A 17,251-nucleotide genomic window follows, 5' to 3' on the forward strand; every position below is an offset into this window, starting at 1 on the left:
TCCTACGGGGTAGAATGCCCAAGGCCAGTGCCTTTAGAACTGAGGGCAAGAGCTGGGTGAGGTGTGGAGATGTGTAGTGGGGGGAAAGGCCGTCTTCCAGGAACAGCAAACAGTTCCAGCCTCAGAGAACAGTTTAATTAATTCTGTCAAAACTAAAATCATTTTGGGAGGGGAGGAGGGTACCAGAGCTGCTAGTCATGTTCCTTCATGGCTCCTTAAACAGAGTTGCTTTCCTAATCAATTCATCCTAAACTGCGCCGGGGAGGTTTATAGATATAATTATCTGTATGGGAGTGCACTGGAGGAACGGGGCACATTTGAGGCTGCAAACATTCTGAATTCCGGGGCAAGTTAGGTGGCCCAGGGCCCACGTCTGGGAGGATGTATGGAGAGGGCTGGCTGTCATCTTGGCTAAAAATCCTAGAGGGGATGCATCCTCACACCAGCTTTCCAAGTTTGGGTCTTGGGCCGGTGTTCCCCCTGAGAAGACTGGCTGGTGAGCAGTTTCTAGCGGGGCTGACATCAGAAGCACAAGATGGCAGGCGCTACAGCCCTCCCTGGATGCAGGCCATGGGGCAGCTGTGCCCCGCAGCAGGACAGAACTCACTGTTCCCGTCTCGTCCCCTCCAGCTGCTGTCAGCGCAGGTCACGGCTTGCCTGCCAAGTTTGTGATCCACTGTAACAGTCCGGTCTGGGGTGCTGACAAGTGTGAGGAACTTCTGGAAAAGACGGTGAAGAACTGTTTGGCCCTGGCAGACGATAAGAAGCTCAAGTCCATTGCGTTCCCCTCCATTGGCAGTGGCAGGTAAGGGCACATCATTATCCTTATCTGCATACTTAGCGCATAATGGTGGTGCTCTGGCTTGTGCACCGTCAGCTGAGGCTGTTTTCGAGCCACCTACTTTAGTGGAGAAGACAGGAGGGGAAAGAATACAAACATAAAGCAATGGTGAACAGCACTTTAAAAGATGTAGTGAGATAGGAAGGTTGAGGACAATATGCATTTTCCTTTGTGACAGCAGGTGTCAGCACAGAATGTGACCTCAGGGTCACATTGGGACCATCAGAGATAGGGTTTAGAGAGTGAACCTTGCAGGACACGAAGACTTAGATGTGGGGGTGAGTGGGGAGGATGGGGGGGGGCTGTGAATGCCAGGATGCTCATTCCATCTCCATCTGTCCAGCTCGTGAGAGGCAGATGTGAGTGGACACTTACATGACAGTGACACAGGGCTGGGCCTGCCCTGGCTCTCCGCCCTGAAACAGCCCCCAGTGACTCTGGGTGTGCACTGGAAGAAATTAAGGGAGCTCTGAGAAGGGAGAGCATTTTGGGAACTCTGTGCCATGATGCAGGGCCCCACCGCCCATCACAGGGTCCTCCCTGCCCCAGTCTATGCCACATGTCTCACATTCTGGCTTTGGCACCAAAGGGAAGGGACACCGGCCAGCAGAGGCTACAGCCGTGTACATGCTGGGCCCCAGAGGGCCATAACCCAGGGCTGTGTATTGGCCATGGCTGCACCTGGGACGTCCTGTCCAGCCTGCCCGCCCACTTGGGTCTCTGCTGTTGGATCCTCCCAGTGCCCAGGCAGGGCTGTGTGGCTGCAATACACCAGCTTCCTTTGACACTGCAGGCCACATAGGGTGAGGCAAGCCTGAGTGACCATCCTCAACCACCTTGTGTTTATAGAGCCTGCCTCTTTTCACAGCACTTCCCCTCCAAACCCACAAGGAAGAAAGAGTGGAGCTTGCCCTCTCCATCGTGGGCAACCATTGTAATGGTGCCTCCCTGAACGCTGCCATCACTGGGGTTCCACATCTCAAGTGATCAAGCTAGCCTTGGGCAGGCTTCCTGTCACATGGCACCAGGAGGTCTGCCCAAGCTGCCATGTTCCCGCAGTGTGTGTGAGTAGAGAGGGGCCCTCAGGGCACAAGTGACTGCTCATGCATGCCCTGTATGCTGAGTGCCACTTTACTGCCCAAGTGAGAAGTGTCCAGAGGTATGTGATGACACGTTTTGGTTTGGGGTGCCGTCTACATTTGCAGTCACTGTGCTGCTTCATCCTGTTCTCTTTTGCCAAGAGCCTGTGTTGAACATCACTTTGAAACATCATTTAAATGTCTCTTAAAAGCTAAAAGAGAGAGACCATTGAAAGCCCTTGACTGTCAGAGCAGCTGGTATAGACACAAGCCACCATCCTTAGGTGGTCAGCACGCCCCCCCTGTAGCTTGAACTTTCCCCAGAACTAGGGAGCTGTGTAATGGGTGCCAGGGTCGATTCCAAACCATTTTTGACAGCTTCCTGCTTCTCCCACCTCCCTTAGAAGGTCTGTTCTTCAGCACTTTGCTGCCGTGTGACCTTTTCTGAATGAGTTAGCCTCTCTGGCCCTGGCCTGCCTTATCAGCTAAGCTAGCAAGGCTCTGGGGACGACCCTTCCCCCCAGATGGTCCGGAGGCTCAATTAGTGCTTCAGATGCACTTTGATCTACTCTGATGAAAGGTGCTTCCGAAGAAAGAAGCAATAGAAGCCTTTATTGGAGGTAATAATTTCATATTCTTTCATATGGCTATTGGGAAGCTTTTAATTGAAGCATAAAAGTAATTCTCTACATTTTTCATGGAGTAAGAAGTTTTTAAAAACAATCAATTGAAAGCTTTTAAGAGGGCAGAATGCCAAAGGCCAATACATGTGTACCGCCAGCGGCCCCACATCTGCCAGGCAGACCTTGCCCCATAGAGCCATGTAAACAGCTGCCCTCTCTTTCATGAGCAAAGATTAGGATTACACCAGAGCCGGCCTGTAAATCACAGTGGGTTTTAGGAGGGGAAATAAAACAGCTCGTTTGTGGCATCCAGTGTCTCCAGCATAAAAGGTTGGAATGAAAATAATAGAAATGCAAACATGTTGGCAAGGAGCAGTGGGGTCACTTTCTCTCAGCCAAGGCCCAGCCTGTGGAGGGCCATCCTACCCCTACACCCTCTCCCTGCAGCGCGTAGACCCCCGGGCCAACTGTAAAGCCCCACGGAGGCCAGACCCTGACCTTGGGAGACTGTCCTTGGGCACTGTGGTCACAACGTTTATGGGTACCCCCACTTTCAGCTCTGTGTGACTGGCGGCGACCCCTCTCTGGAGGGATGGGAGAGAGGGAATAGGTAGTTTGGGGCTTTGATTAAACTCTGTTGATTTATGAGCTTTTTAAAGGCCAGTTTGGTTTTTTTCAAGCTACCATTTATGGGTCTTCGTGGAGTCTCCCCGGGTCTTGTGCTCAACCCTTGATCTGCATTATCTCACAGCAACCCTGCAGGGTGAGCACTGTCATTAATTCCACTCGAAGAAAACAAAACAAAGGAAGTTGAGAGGGGTTAACTGGCTCACCTGAGGTGACACGGCTTAGACTGGGGAGAGCCCGAGTTTCAGGGCAAGTCCATGGCTTGGCTGCTGGTGACATGGGATGCCTGGAGCCGCTTCCTCGGCAGACCCGGTCTGCTGTCCCCCAGAGGATGGTCCTGCTGCCTGAGCACCCAGTATAGGAGTAGATTTCAGGGAAGCTTGGAAACCCCACCTGGGAAGTCCCTGACCTGCCTGGGCCTAGCTGCCACCCTCCCTCCACCCCAGGAATGGGCCTTACAAGAGAGAGAAAGGAAGAAACCAAACCAAATGGGGAGAATTGCCTACTAGCCTAAAACCAGAGAGAACTGGAGAGAAGGTTACAGACCACGTGTGGGCTGTGCTCCCAGCCCCTCCTGCCATCCCCTCTGGATTTGGAGCCCACTGCTCCCAGCTGCTGGCCTGGTCTCTGTTTCTGGAACGAGTGGCCTTCAGGTGGGGCAGCTTGACACAGGCACTTCCTCAAAGCCACACAGAACATGAGAAGATGGAAAGGCCCAGTGGCACCATGAGAGGGAAACCTAATCCTAACAGAAAAGATGACCACACGCTTTCCTAACATCCCCGGGCCTTTCGTGACATGTACCCTACCCACTTCCAAACCACCAAGACCAACAGGTGGACCTGGCCCGCACCACAACCAGAGTCCATGTAGCATCTGCCTTTAATCCTCCTCCACCTTCCAAGGCAAGCTGCCAGTCTGTCTCCTCCCGAAAAACCCTGCCTGGACTTTACCAGCCCCCAGGATGTAGCATGTCCCCCAGGATCCTCCTGTGCCCCTGACTGGCCTGGGCCACATGGCTCCTGGCTGAGAGTCTGCGTGCCGGTTGTGGCCAGCCCTGCAGGTGTGCTCGCCGATAACAGGGATGCCTGGCCATGCCCCAGCGGAGGTGGGGGCCCGACAGGGCTGGAGGCATGATGATCTCGTCTGTGACGTGCCGCTTATGAACCCAGAACTCCTGCGGTCCAGGGGAATGGAAGGACAGACAACCCCGATGTACCCCTAACCATCTCTAAGCAGGCAGACCCAAAGGGAACGACAGCCCATGTGGTGCCCTTGCCCTAGTCTAGAGAGAAACTGAGGCTGCAGACACTGGGGAAAGGCTGTTCGGACAGCTGAAAGGACTTCAGGGAAGTTCCTAATCGGCTCAGGACCAAAAGGTCAGAGGCTAAGACACTTGCCTGCAGAGTAATTTAAGGCATGTGTTGTAACTGCAGCCCCTAGCAGACCTAGGGGCGCTCACATGGGAATATGAGGGGGCACCACCTTGGGGGCAGCAGCATCCTTGGTAGTGGCATCCCGTGTACCCAAGTCCAGGAAATTCATGCTTAGAGGTTAACGCCCCCGCCCCAGGGCAGCTGGGCTTCAAACACGCATCTAACACTACAAGGGAAGCCCCTGTCCCCTCTTGCTCTACTGTGCTTTGGGGAAGGGGGCATCTGGTCTTCTTCAGAAGGCAGACAAAGGGACTGTCACAGGATCAGCATGCCTGAGTCGGGGGGGGGCGGGGAGGAGGGCCCAGTGACTTGGCCGAGCAGGGATGGCCACTGGGGGCAGCTACAGGGCAGGAACCAGCAGGGACCCCAGCCAGGAAGCCGGGAGGTGAGCGAGCCCCCAGAGGCCAGTGGTGCCCCTGAAGCTGCCTCCCATAGCACGGGGGCACTGTGCTTGCCAGCAGTCACGGCTGACTGGCCATAGCAGACCCCGATGGCTTTCTGGGGGCCTGAGGCTGACATTGTCAGCACAGAAAACAGGCAGTGGCAACAGGTGTCACCGGGCCTGAGCAGAAGACTGTAGTGCACCACATGAGCCTCTAGAAAGACGCTGCCAGACTGCCTGCTCTACGGATGACTTTACCGGTTGAGGACATTCTGCACATTGTCCTGTTCAACACTCCCAGCCTCCAGCGATAGTAGGTGCCACGCTGACCTACCCCAGTTCCCTGGATGGCAGACGAGACACAGAGGCGGGGCCTGGACGCTAGTCCTGTGCGGCTCTAGGGCCTGAGCCCCTCACTGCCCTGCTGCTCTGCCCGCCCAGGCATCGGTGGCCACCCAGCTGCCCCTGACTTAAGGGCTCCGGGTGTGGCACATAAAGCACTCCCCTGAGAGCACATGCTGCTGTGGTCCATTTTGCTACAAACACCTCTAACCATGGCTATGAGAAAACATTCTGGAGCCCTGAAGACATAAAGAGAGCGATCACCTTGCCCAGTCCTTCCTGGCTGCTTGGGTGGTCCAGAGCAGCTACAGTCGGGTGGCTATGTTTCTTCTTTAGGCCCTGAGAGCCTACGACAGAGGGATGGGTTTGTCAACAGAGGTTTTCCCGAAAACGAATGAAATTCACTTGTACCCAACAACAACCTTGAAAGGGGAGACGAGCCCATGCTCTATTAACATTAGGGCCGGCAGGTCTGGAGACTACAGGCCTAAAGTCTTTGATCCCCATCTTTTCTGCCTCACTTCTAGGTTCTTAGCCTTGGGGCCCACCCTGTGAGCTCAGATTAAAAACTCCTTGCTGGCTCCATCTAGAACACTGGTTCTCAAAGGACGTTCCCTAGACCTGCACAATTCGACCCCCTGGGCAGAGCCCAGCCCTGCATCTGGATAAGCCCTCCGTGATCTTGACGTGGGTATGAAAGGCTCCCTGTCCTGCCGCGGCTTCCAGGAGCTCCCAGAACTCCTGGAGATCTGGCCACTGGCTTTTCTCCCAGGGGTGAAGTTAGAGGCCATAATCTGACAAATCCTCTGGGCAGCAGCTGAGTTTACAGCAGGAATATAAATATTGGCTCTTTGTGAGACACTTAAAAGGGTCCCTTATTCCAGTCACCACCCCCATGGCCCTGAAACAGCATAACCCTCCCCAAAAGCTGGCCCTGGTCCCGCTCACAGGACTGGGGCTGGGTGAAGGCAGCCTCTCCACGATCAGGCACCCACAGTGGGTGTGAGTTGCACTTCCCACAACACGCATGTGTACACATGCCCCAAAAAGGAAAGTCGAGTTCTGATTGAGTACTTGCCAACGTGTGTCTTGCTCCAGACCGCCCATCCTGTGAACATCATCAGGGCAACTCTGTCAGGTGTGGTGAGAACAGCTTCTTCCCCGAATGAGCTTGCAGATCTGAGAGGGGATAGGGTGGGAGGGTGAATGACTTGCCTTGTGGGTCCCCAGTTCTCCCCACTTCCAGCAAAAACCCTTTGTTCAGCATGGTCCCCACCACCCTCGGTCCCACCCCACCCACTGGGCACCCTTCCTGCCCTGCTGGTAGAGTGCCTGGGGGCTGCTCCAGGGGAGTCAGGGCCAGGCGCCCCCTTCCTTCAGCTGGTACACCTGTGCAGCTTTTCATTCAGCCTCCGAATTCCGCTCTTCACGGGCTGTCCCGTGTGTCCTGGCTGCCCTGGAGGGCACTGTGTGGCTGAAGACCCACCGCCTATGTGAAGGATCGCTCACACCCCACTGTCCCCCAGAGGCCCCTCGGCACAGGCTGGGAATGTGCCCAGGGTGAGGCTCCTTGTCTGCTAAGAATGTGCTTTGCATCCAAAGCATCCCCAAGTACTAGGGCTCCGTCTTCCAGGTGGGTGAGGCCCTGTTTCATGGAAACCAAGTCATGAGAGTGGTTTTGCCCTGTGGCCCTATGATGTGCTTGGTACGGACAACCAGACAGTAAGCGCGGCTCTCCAGAGGGGCCAGCTGAGAGAGTTCAAGACTCACAGTCACTCAGTTGAGCTAGGCTCGGCACGTTCTAGGAAAGCCCCCACCTTACACATTGGAAAACCTCTCACCTAGCGGCAAGTACCCCATCGGAAGGAGGGGTGCAGCCTAAGCCGGCAGGCTGATCCAACGTTTAGGATACCCACAGTCCATCGACTCGGGCCTCGGGAACGCTGGAGTGCTGCCAATGATAAAAAAAAAAAAAAAAAAAAAAGTGAAAAGCTGGCCTCAGCCTCACACCTGATGATCCTTAACTGTACCCCGGGGTCAGAAAGGGATCTGAATCCAGGGCCCCCGGGTCCAAACCCCATGTCCCTTCTGCCAGACAGGGGAAGCTGCTGTGTTCCTGCCCGTTCTGCGTTCCCTGTGTCCCACACCTGCGCTGGGGACCAGGAACAGCCCCAGGCCCCTTGGGCCTCCTTTCAGATTATTGCTGGAGTTTTGAGCCCCTACTTCCAAATTCCCACCTTTTATCTTATGTGGAAGTACGTGTGAATTCACAGCCTTCTGGCCTCAAGATATGAATGCTGTCTCCTGAGATAAAGAGCCCGCTGGGCCGGGAGTTGTCCCTGCTCCCCCAGCCCCCCACACCGTGGCCTATGGGTGATGCAACCTGGTGTGTCCCAGGATGCACTCTGGGCCAGCAGCCCCAGCACCTATCAAGTCGAAGGCCCATGTGAAGGGTTTCACTCTCCTTCCCATGTGGCTGAGCCCCAGTCCTCTCCTGGAGAAGCTCCAGCCTCCAGCTGTCCCATGGGCAGGTAATCAAGCCCTGTCCTAGTCACAGTGATGCTTGGAGCAGAAATATGGGAACTCACACTACCCTTGGGAGACCCGACGCGGGAAACTCACATCCCACACATGTGCTGGCTACTTTCAGAAAACCTCTTGGCACATAGTTCTCTGCCCACCTGTCCTTCCCGTGTGGCAGGCGCTGGCCCTTCCCATGCCCGTATGTGAGCAGCCTGAGGACCTTGCGCCCTGTGCGGGCACTGAGGTGTCCCGGGGTGAAGCACAGCACACGGCCCTGAGGGCCCCTGGGAGGGAGAGCGGCCGGCAGGCCCACGGCCAAGGTGGCCTCCTGGTTGCTGAGCTCTCTTCTCTCCTGCAGGAACGGTTTTCCAAAGCAGACGGCAGCTCAGCTGATCCTGAAGGCCATCTCCAGTTACTTCGTGTCAACGATGTCCTCGTCCATCAAAACAGTGTATTTCGTGCTCTTTGACAGCGAGAGTATAGGCATCTACGTACAGGAAATGGCCAAGCTGGACGCCAACTAGGCTGAAGAGCCACAGAACCAGCCTGTGCCGTACCCCCGCCTCCAACCTGAAAGAGAGAGAGAAAAAAAAATCCCCTTCACTCCTGTTGGGAGGCGGAACCCTTTCATTTCCAGTTTTGCTCATCTAGGGAAAATAAGGTTTTGGTTTCCAGTTTAATTGTTTTTGACCTTCTAAAATGTTTTTACGTTAGCACTGATAGTTGGCATTACTGTTGTTAAGCACTGTGTTCCAGACCGTGTCTGACTTTAGTGTAACCTAGGAGATTTTATAGTTTTATTTTAATGAAATCCTGCTTGACGCAGAGCAGCGGGGAGACCAGTGTCTTCTCCGTGTGGCTGAATCTGGGAAGCCTGTTTTGTAACCGTGTGTCGTGGTGCTTTATCGTACACCCAGTGGCGTTCTTTTTACTATAACGTTCCTTTTTTTCCTCAAGACAAAAGATCATGAATTTGCAGCAGACTTAATTTTTGTTTACTCTTTGTCTTAATGATGGATTTGAAAATGAAAGATTTAAAAGGCAGAACAGAATCTGGTCCTTAATTATATTTGCAATTTGGAATTTGTGTGAATTGATTTAGTAAAAGGTTAAATTGCTGTTGTGACTGGCGTGTTTTGAGTTCCTGTACCCTTGAGGCCTAGGTGGGCTTCTCCTGTCACAGGAGTGGGGGACGAGGGCGGCTGTCCCCCACCCCAGCCCCTGGCCAGAAGGATCACAGGGCCACTGCAGCCTGGACATGGGCATCTCCAGCCCCTGATGACTGCTAGGGGGAGCTAATGTAAGGTTTCCCCGTCCACCCCTGTGACACTCGGGCAAGGGCATTCTCCCCATTTCACAGATGAGGAAGCAGACACACTGAAAGCCATGTGGATGGCAAGTGGTAGACTTGTACCTGAGTCCACATCTTCAGACTCTGAGCCCAGCTCTCTCCTGCCGTCTGCCCCCTCCTGACGGACGGCCTCTCTGGCTCATGGATGGGCCCAGTGCCTCCTGGCCACTTGCCAAACGGAGCTATAGAAGCCTCAAGACGTCTGCGGGAGCCGCATAGGGCCTTTTGTTCCTAGGGGACAGGGTCCCTGCTGCCAAAAACTTTCCAAGGGCACGGTGCCACTCCCAGGGTCCCCAAGATGTGCTCTGGGCTTTGACATGCTTTCTCACAGCCGAGGGGGTTTAGTGATGCAGATTACAGCTGGCCCTTGAACAAAGTGGGGCTTCAGGGCCCCAACTCATGCACAGTTGAAAATCCATATATAATTTTGACTCCCCCAACACTGAACTACTAATAGCCTGCTATTGACTGGGAGCCTTGCCGGTAACATAGCCGATTAACCAGTTTTCTATGTGACGTGTTATTATATGCTGTCCTGCTACCGCAGAGAAAGCTGGAGATCAGCAAATGTTATTAAGAAAAGCAGAGGGAAGACAAAATACATATATGGGCTGTACCACATTTATCAAAACAAACTCCTCGCCTCAGTGGGCCTGTGCGGTTCAAACCGGTCTTGCTCCAGGGTCAGCTGTATTTCCAAAGATCCCAGCTGGACGACAGGGCTCAACTTTGTGTTTCCCTAAACTCAGCAAAACATGGACACTATTTGCTTCAAAAAGCACGTTTGCCTTCATCTACATTTGCCTAAAATGCACAGAACACTGTTTCTCTCTCTTTAAAAAGAAATAGGCATGCTTCTAGAACAGACCTTAACCAGGAGAAAATCTGCAGCACACACAGATCAGGGATGAACATAAAGGATCAGTTTTCCTTTCCCAGCTGTGCCTAATGAAATCAAAATAGAAGTCCTAAGCCATCACACAAGCACGCTTTTCAATGCAAAAGCAACTGCTTCTAACTCACACCTGAAAGACAATTTCTTCCAAGTTTCTCCTCAAAGTAAGGGGTTATTGAAACTTTCACTTTTCCGGGGCGCCTGAGTGGCTTAGTCGGTTAAGCGTCTGACTTTCGCTTAGGTCATGATCTCGCGGTTCGTGGGTTCGAGCCCCGCGTCGGGCTCTGTGCTGACTGCCAGCTCAGAGCCTGGAGCCTGTTTCAGAGTCTGTGTCTCCCTCTCTCTCTGACCCTCCCCTGCTCACACACTCTCTCTCTCTCTCCTAGAAATAAATAAAAATATTTTTTAAAAAAACCCTTACTTTTCCTCCCAAAGAGCTCTACTGAGTCTACATTCCCTACTTCTTGATTAGAATTTGACAAAAAAAAAAAGCAGCTTAATTTTGGTCTTTTCAAGATGCATCTTAAAATGTTATCACTTCTAAGGTAGTATCTTCAAAGTGTTTGCTCGGTCAAACCACACGGTGCAGCCATTCACACAAGAGCCTGCGTCTGCAGGTAGAATCTGCAGGTGCAGGGTAATGGGAAATAAACCGTGCTACTGTTAGCTGCACGTAGTGATCATTCGCTGTGGGCCAGGCAGTGTCTGGAGCCCCTTTAGGGGCATAATTTCCTTGTGTCTAAGGGATAATTCTATGGGCAGTTCCTGTTATCAGAGCCATTTTGCAGCTGAGAAAACTGAGGCTGGGAGAAGTTAAGTAACTTCCTAGTGATCACACTGCTAGTAAGTCACAACCAGACTCAGATGCAGAGACGCCGACCACTGTGGTACAGCCACCCCCCCACCCCCCGGCCGCCCGCCATGGCTCACTCCTATCAGCAACAAAAGAGAATCCAGTTCACCATGCTGGGTTGTTTATTTTGTTGTGTTTTTTTTTAATGCTTATTTTTTAGAGACAGAGAGAGAGCTCACAACCGGAAGAGGGGCAGAGAGAGAGAGGAGGACGACGACAGAGGATCCAAAGTGGGCTCAGTGCTGAGAGCAGAGACTCAACCAGCTGAGCTACCCAGGCACCCCCCACTGTGGTGACTGAACCTGGAGACTGAAACACAAAAGGAACCGAGGGTTAAAAGGCTTCTAGGTGAATTGCATTTCCTCATGGAGAAGAGACCATAGGAGCGAATCCTGCTATTTAGCGAGAGGCTACCACTAGATGGTGCTAAGAGGACTGGGAAGCCAATCCAGCAAAGGGGGCCAGTTTAGGCTCTTCGTCCAGCACACACAAAAGAATTAGTTGCAGTTGTTGGGATTTGCGTGAATTATTTACCATAATCACCTAAATGTTTCTAAACTTTCACTAATCCAAAGTGCATCTTGCCCCTGAGATGGGGGCTCATTGAAGAAATACTTCTCAGTGAAAAAGAGCAAAGAGAGCCAGCCAACTGCCTGGGATTCCCATCATGTCTAAACCACCCAGATAGTTTTTAAAACCAGGATCAAAACTTGTTCTCTGATGTCAGCCTCATGTTTACAGGGGAAAAAGAAAACAGCTCATTACTTTAAAGAAAAGTTGGTGTAACTGCAAGGAAAACGTGAAAGGCACACATGCCTCCATTCAGAAGAGCCGTTGCACTTAATGAAATTTACCAAAACTGAAATTATTCTGTAAACTGGGGGCCTTGCAGCCCTGCAATCTGGTGGTAGCACTAGGTAGATAGCAGCCACCCCCACTCCCTGTGCCTGAAGAGCAGCCCTTGCCCTTGGCAGCTGGGCTCTGCCCTCAATAATCCAGACAATTTCCTCCGCGTCCTGCATCTGAGCTCTAACACAGAACAATGGCTCCGACTGGGACCAATGTGACAGTAATAACCACTGTGTGTGTGTGTGTGTGTGTGTGTGTGTGTGTGTGTGTGTTCAGCTCTTGGTGCTGAAGCTGGAATGTGACCCCAGTTGTCTGACTCTACAGAGTGCTCCCCATTCTATGTTCTCTGAACCCCTAAAGGTGGCCTCTCCATTGGTATGTACTCCCAAGTTTTGCCCGTTAGGCAGGCCTTCTTGCCTATTCACATATAGGTCATGTGCAGCCAGCCTTGGCACCATAAACAGAATGAATTAGAAGACAGATGTATGGAAATCTATGTTTAAAGCAATCTAGGGGCCAACGGGATTTACTGGGTACTCAGTATGAATGGGCTCTCAAACTGAGGCAAAGGCAGGTGGGACCCTGCCTCTGTCCAGCACAGAGGGAGACCCAGAGACATGTGTGCTAAATGGGCAGGGACTCGGGAGGGAGCTGTGCGTGCAGCCTCAGCGTTCAGGGAGGGTTTGTACAGCAAATGACATAGACCAGAACTTCATAAGACAGGTTGGAATCTGCTAGGGCCCAGAGAAGAAGGTGACAGATGGTAAGTGGCCACAGGGCACACAGGCATGGCAGCCCCAGCCAAGGGAGCTACGGGTCTTCTGGGGGCCAAGAAGCCCAGACCTGCACCCCATGCACAGCCAGGCCAGCTCACCAGCCCAGCCTCTGCTCCCCGGCTCTGTCCCCGGCATGCGGAGCTGTCCATCCGTGCCTGTGCTTCTCTGGCAGAACTCCTCCTGCCTGTTCGGGGTCAGGCGGCTGTGTCTGGTCACAGCTACAGTCTACCCTGACAGAGAGAAGGCAAGAAGGCAGGAGAAAGAAGAAAACGAGATGAGCAGTCATTTCCGTCTCGTCCAGTCACACCCTCCCAATCCTGGTCCCGGTCTCAGGTGCATGATCCAGCTGGGCCAGTCAGGGCCGGGGCCAGGCAGTCCTCAGGCAGATTCCTTAGGCGTCACTTGGGCTGTGTCACTGGTCGCCCCGAGTGGGCCGGCACTCCCTTCAGAGGCAGTGGGGGCTGGGGAATGGTGCAGACGCTTCCCTTCGTTAGCAACTGTGATGTTTGATTTTCCTGGCCCGGCGCCACCGGCCAGTGTTATCTTGGGAGCTGGCCTCCATGCGGCCTCAGAGGGATCCCCCTGAAAGCACCGGGGTGTGGGAGGAGGGTCCTGGGCCCACCCCGGCTGAGAAGAAAAGGAAACGCTCAATGGCCAGGGGTGAGGCCACCTTTCCTTTGGCATTTCTTCTGTTCATAACCTAACCTGATGTGTTTGCTTCGGGGGGCCCCCAGATATCAAAATAATATCCCATGACCCTCCTGACAGGCGAGGCAATAAAACTGCTCATTAATCCCGGCCCCCATCATGGCCCCGCCATGCTCCTGAGCAAAGGTGTGTAAATAGATTGGCCTTTCCCTGACCCCTAAAAACCAACTCAGCCGGGCGGCTTTGTCAACCCCAGAAAGTGCTTCACAAACGCTCTCTCCATGGAACGCACTGTCCTCATATTCTTCCACCGCCAAAATGACCACAGCCTTCTAGGAGATGAGAACACTCACCCCTCCCACACCCTCCATACCCATGCTCACACACACCTATGGGGACTCCAGAGCCCCATGTCAGCAGAGCTCAGAAGGGAGGGACATGCAGAGAAACATCCACCTTGAACAGGGGTCATCCCAGACACAAAGAGGCTGACATGTCTCCTCGGAGAGGCCGTGTTTGCCCTGTGAATGCAGACCTTTGCTAACAGACCCCTTGAGTATGCTTCGAGGGGTCACCCAGACTGCCCTCCAGAGTTGGCTGGGGGCCCCCCACCCCGCAGCGTGGGGTGGGGGGGAACATCATGGGCCCCGGAGCACACTCCACAGCAATGTAATCATGGAGGAAGAGGCCTCGGAGTGCCCTGAACACTGTCCTGCGTCACAAGGTGAAGATCACTTCCACGGCTGCGGGCTGGGTGACCATACTTTACTGAGGGCAGCCATCTCAGAGTTCTAGAATGACACCCTCCAAAGCTACCACCAGACCCACGACCACAGCAAGGGGTAGCCCAGTCCTAGAACACATGGAAACAGGTCCTCTGTGCCATGCAGGTGGAAGTCCCTTCTGGCCAAGCCGGGGGCAGGCGACGGGTCTCAGTGACTTAGAGGTCATACAGCTCCTATTCCCACATACAACCTTCCCATCGATGAGCCCAGCCTCCCCGACTCAGATGCCAGCTGATGGCACGGCCCCTGCTGGGCACCACGGCTGCCCTATCAGGGCCTCCACTCAACCTTCTCAACGCGCCCGCCTTTGCGCTCCAGGCCCAGGCTGGCTGGGAAGGCCGGTATTGCTGTACCCTGAAAGGGCAAGGCTTCTGAAGCTTAAGAGAATAAATTAGAGCAGGCTTCGAGCCGGCTCAGCTGCAGCGGATGGGCAAATTGATTTGCTTCCCATCTGGGAGATTAAATTCCACCGCCCAAAATGGCAGCAGGGTAATGAGCTGTCAGTCACACGGTGCGGCGCTGGATTCGGTGCCTAATTGAACCCCGGCAGCTCCTCATTAGGTCTCACGGAGGTCATGCCCATGGTGTCCCACCTGGAGGCAGCCCCCAAAGGCCCGGAGAGAGGTCACCTGGCCCTGGGGCACATCGCAGTTAAGGGAAGTGCCACCCCATGGATAGGCCAACCGCCAGGAACCCTTGTTTACTCACAGCCTCAATTCTGGGCAAATCCAAATGACCAAGGGGATGCTCCCAACTTCCCTTGGGGTGACGTGAAACCCAAGGGACCTTGCTAGGCAGGGAGCCCTCACCTGCACCGTCCTGGGCCTCAAGCGGCCCCAGTCACTCCAGCGCCTCTAGCGGGCAGCACCAGAAACCATCACGCACTCAGCCACAAGACACAAGACGGATGCACACACGCCGCTGTCTCAATGCTCCCAATGGCCTGGGATGATGGCCCAGCGTCTACACCTGCAGAACAGGTAAGGACAGAGGGACCCAGGGAAGTTCAGAAGCTGCCTTCTGCAGATGACGTGGGCCTGGGTCCCGAGAAAGGCAGCTCAGCCTCCCCCCGCCTCACCTTCCCACCTTGGCCCCTCTTTCCACCAGAGGACAGAGTAAACTCATCTCACCTCACTTCCAGGCCACCGCATATGCCAGTGCCTCAGCCTGGAACATACCAATGCCACTTTTTCTTTGTCATCCTGCCCAACCCTCACATCTCTGCTCTGAGACATCCATTTCTCCTCCCTCAGGAAGCCTTCCCTGATTCCCTCTCTGTCTAGGCCAGGTGCCCTGTCTTGGTGTGGCCTGCACACCCACCAGCCACAACGCTGTGCCTCCTGGCTGGCTGTCGACATGGCTGTCTCCCCATCACACAGTGAGTGTCACTCACTCACACATATCCCCTGAGCCCTGTGGACCCAACACTCTGGGCGGGCAGCCGTGAGCAAGCAAAGGAAACCCTGCCTTCCGCGAGGCCAGGGAGTGGGGCCTCTGCCCCGCGTGGCACCCTCGGTGTCTTCCCCCCAAGGGCCCAGTGTGAATCACTGCTTGAGCCGAGTCTACCAGGACCTCAGAGGCTAGTCACCAGGCAGAGCGCCTGAGTCAGAGAAGGTGGGGAGAAGATCGGGAAGGACACGGTCGTTCCTGAAACTCCGGCCCTGTACACATCCGCCGGGGGCTCCACCCGGCTGGGTCTCTCGCTTTATGTGGGCACAGGGCGGCTTCAGAGTGAAGTGTGATTGGCCCCGGGCCCCAGCGGGGCACCCTCTCACCACACTCTTAACCACAGCCCAGATCTCAGGGCGGCGGGTGCTTCTGCTTTCTTTGGCTCTCGATTTGAAAAGGGAGTGGTCATGGGAGCTTCCTGGCCAGATGCTAAAGCCACACTACCCATCAACAGGGAAAACAGTAGAAAACGTCTGCAGGAGAGACCTCTGACTTGTTGCAGCCAAGAGCGTCTCGCCTGCATGCTCATGGGCCTGGTGCACATACTTTCCAGGTAAGGGTACTGGCCACAGGGCAGATGTCCTCAGGGGGGCACTAGCACCATTTCCTGATGGCCCAACACACAAGCCCAAGTCAGCAATCTCCTGCTCAGAAACCCAGCCCTAGGACAGGAGGGCCAAGCCCTGCTCTCAGTCCGAGGCCCAGAATCGACCAGCAGAGAGAAGACAAGGGACATATGGTGGCCCCTATGAGTCTCCAACATGCCCCTGACAGGGTGCCTGTCTGACCCACTGGCTGCCCAGAGACCACAGCACAGGTGCACAATCACAAGGACACAGGGCCTTCAAGAACCCACCTGCCACTCGCCTGCTTGAGTAGGAAATGGACAGTAGCACAGCCAGCCATGACTGTGCAGAGAGAGGTGGCAGTGGGGGAGTACCCGGTACACTAAGGAGTCTACATGCATTCTCTTGTCACATCCTCCTCATGACCCTGCAAGGTGAACATCGTTAGCCCCACGTACTAGGTGAGGGAGTTTGGCTCAGAGAGGTGAAGCTTCTTGGCCAGGCCACACAGCAGAACCAGTCAGAGCAGAGATTCAGAACCAGGAACGGGCAACCCGTGAGGTCGACTCTTCTTCATTCTGTTATGCAGTCACCCCATGGCCTCAACACCATATGGCCCCATTTTACAGATGAGGAAAAGCGAGGAGGAGGTCAGCGGCTTACGCCATGCCACAGTTAGCAAGTGGCATGTCGTGTGCTTCCCGCCGGGCCTCCTGAGTAAAGACTGAGACTCCAGTGGAGCCTCAACTGACACAGGGACCAGCCCCACGCTCTGCTCCTTTGCAGGCTGGGGACCTGGCCGGGGCCTTCCAGTAATTAGCGGGCTCTTGTTAAGACCCAGTCGCGCCGCTCTTGGGCCAGGAATTGTTTTTGTTCCCGTGCGGAGGCCCTCGCAGGAAGGCCAGGCGCACGTGCGCAGCCCCATAAATCCAGCCGGCGTCGCTCATTACAACGTTCTGCTTCACGACTCCGCCGGCCCCAGCCTGCCCGGGCCTCGCCGGCCCCGGGCCTCCTTGCAGGCAAGCTCGGCTGCCCCGTGCCGCCCGCAGCCTCAGACATGAGCTCATCCAGCGCGCGGCATGTGAGGAAGTGGCCGGGCGGTGCTCTCGGCAGCAAGGGGACAATGTGCCTATTAAGGCTGTCAGCTGTCAGCCCCCCCACCAATGCACCCCACCCCGCTGAGGCAGGACCACCCCACTCAGGGCCCTGCCCTCACTCCAGTTCGT

The 17,251-nt window shown here is 54.6% G+C and overlaps 1 protein-coding gene and 1 long non-coding RNA gene across 6 annotated transcripts in view; one reads left to right on the top strand and one right to left on the bottom strand.

The window, feature by feature from the left end:
• The window catches only part of LOC120238528 (core histone macro-H2A.1), a 78,713-nt gene extending 69,741 nt beyond the window's left edge, over window positions 1-8,972 (top strand). For all 5 annotated transcript variants that reach the window (XM_039242311.1, XM_039242312.1, XM_039242308.1 and 2 more), the window contains exons 8-9: window positions 631-805; window positions 8,212-8,972. In XM_039242311.1, the coding sequence (XP_039098242.1) occupies window positions 631-805; window positions 8,212-8,377 (341 nt within the window). In that variant the 3' untranslated portion in view covers window positions 8,378-8,972. The remainder of the gene's footprint in view (window positions 1-630; window positions 806-8,211) is intronic.
• Window positions 6,424-8,197, bottom strand: LOC120238529. The gene is made up of 3 exons (XR_005530245.1): window positions 8,012-8,197; window positions 7,172-7,281; window positions 6,424-6,509 (listed from the first exon to the last, which is right to left on the bottom strand). It is a non-coding gene; the product is annotated as an uncharacterized LOC120238529 (long non-coding RNA).
• Window positions 8,973-17,251: the final 8,279 nt, after the last annotated feature.

Source organism: Hyaena hyaena, unplaced genomic scaffold (assembly GCF_003009895.1).
Source record: "Hyaena hyaena isolate Hyena2069 unplaced genomic scaffold, ASM300989v1 scaffold_214, whole genome shotgun sequence".
Taxonomy (NCBI): Eukaryota; Metazoa; Chordata; class Mammalia; order Carnivora; family Hyaenidae; genus Hyaena; species Hyaena hyaena.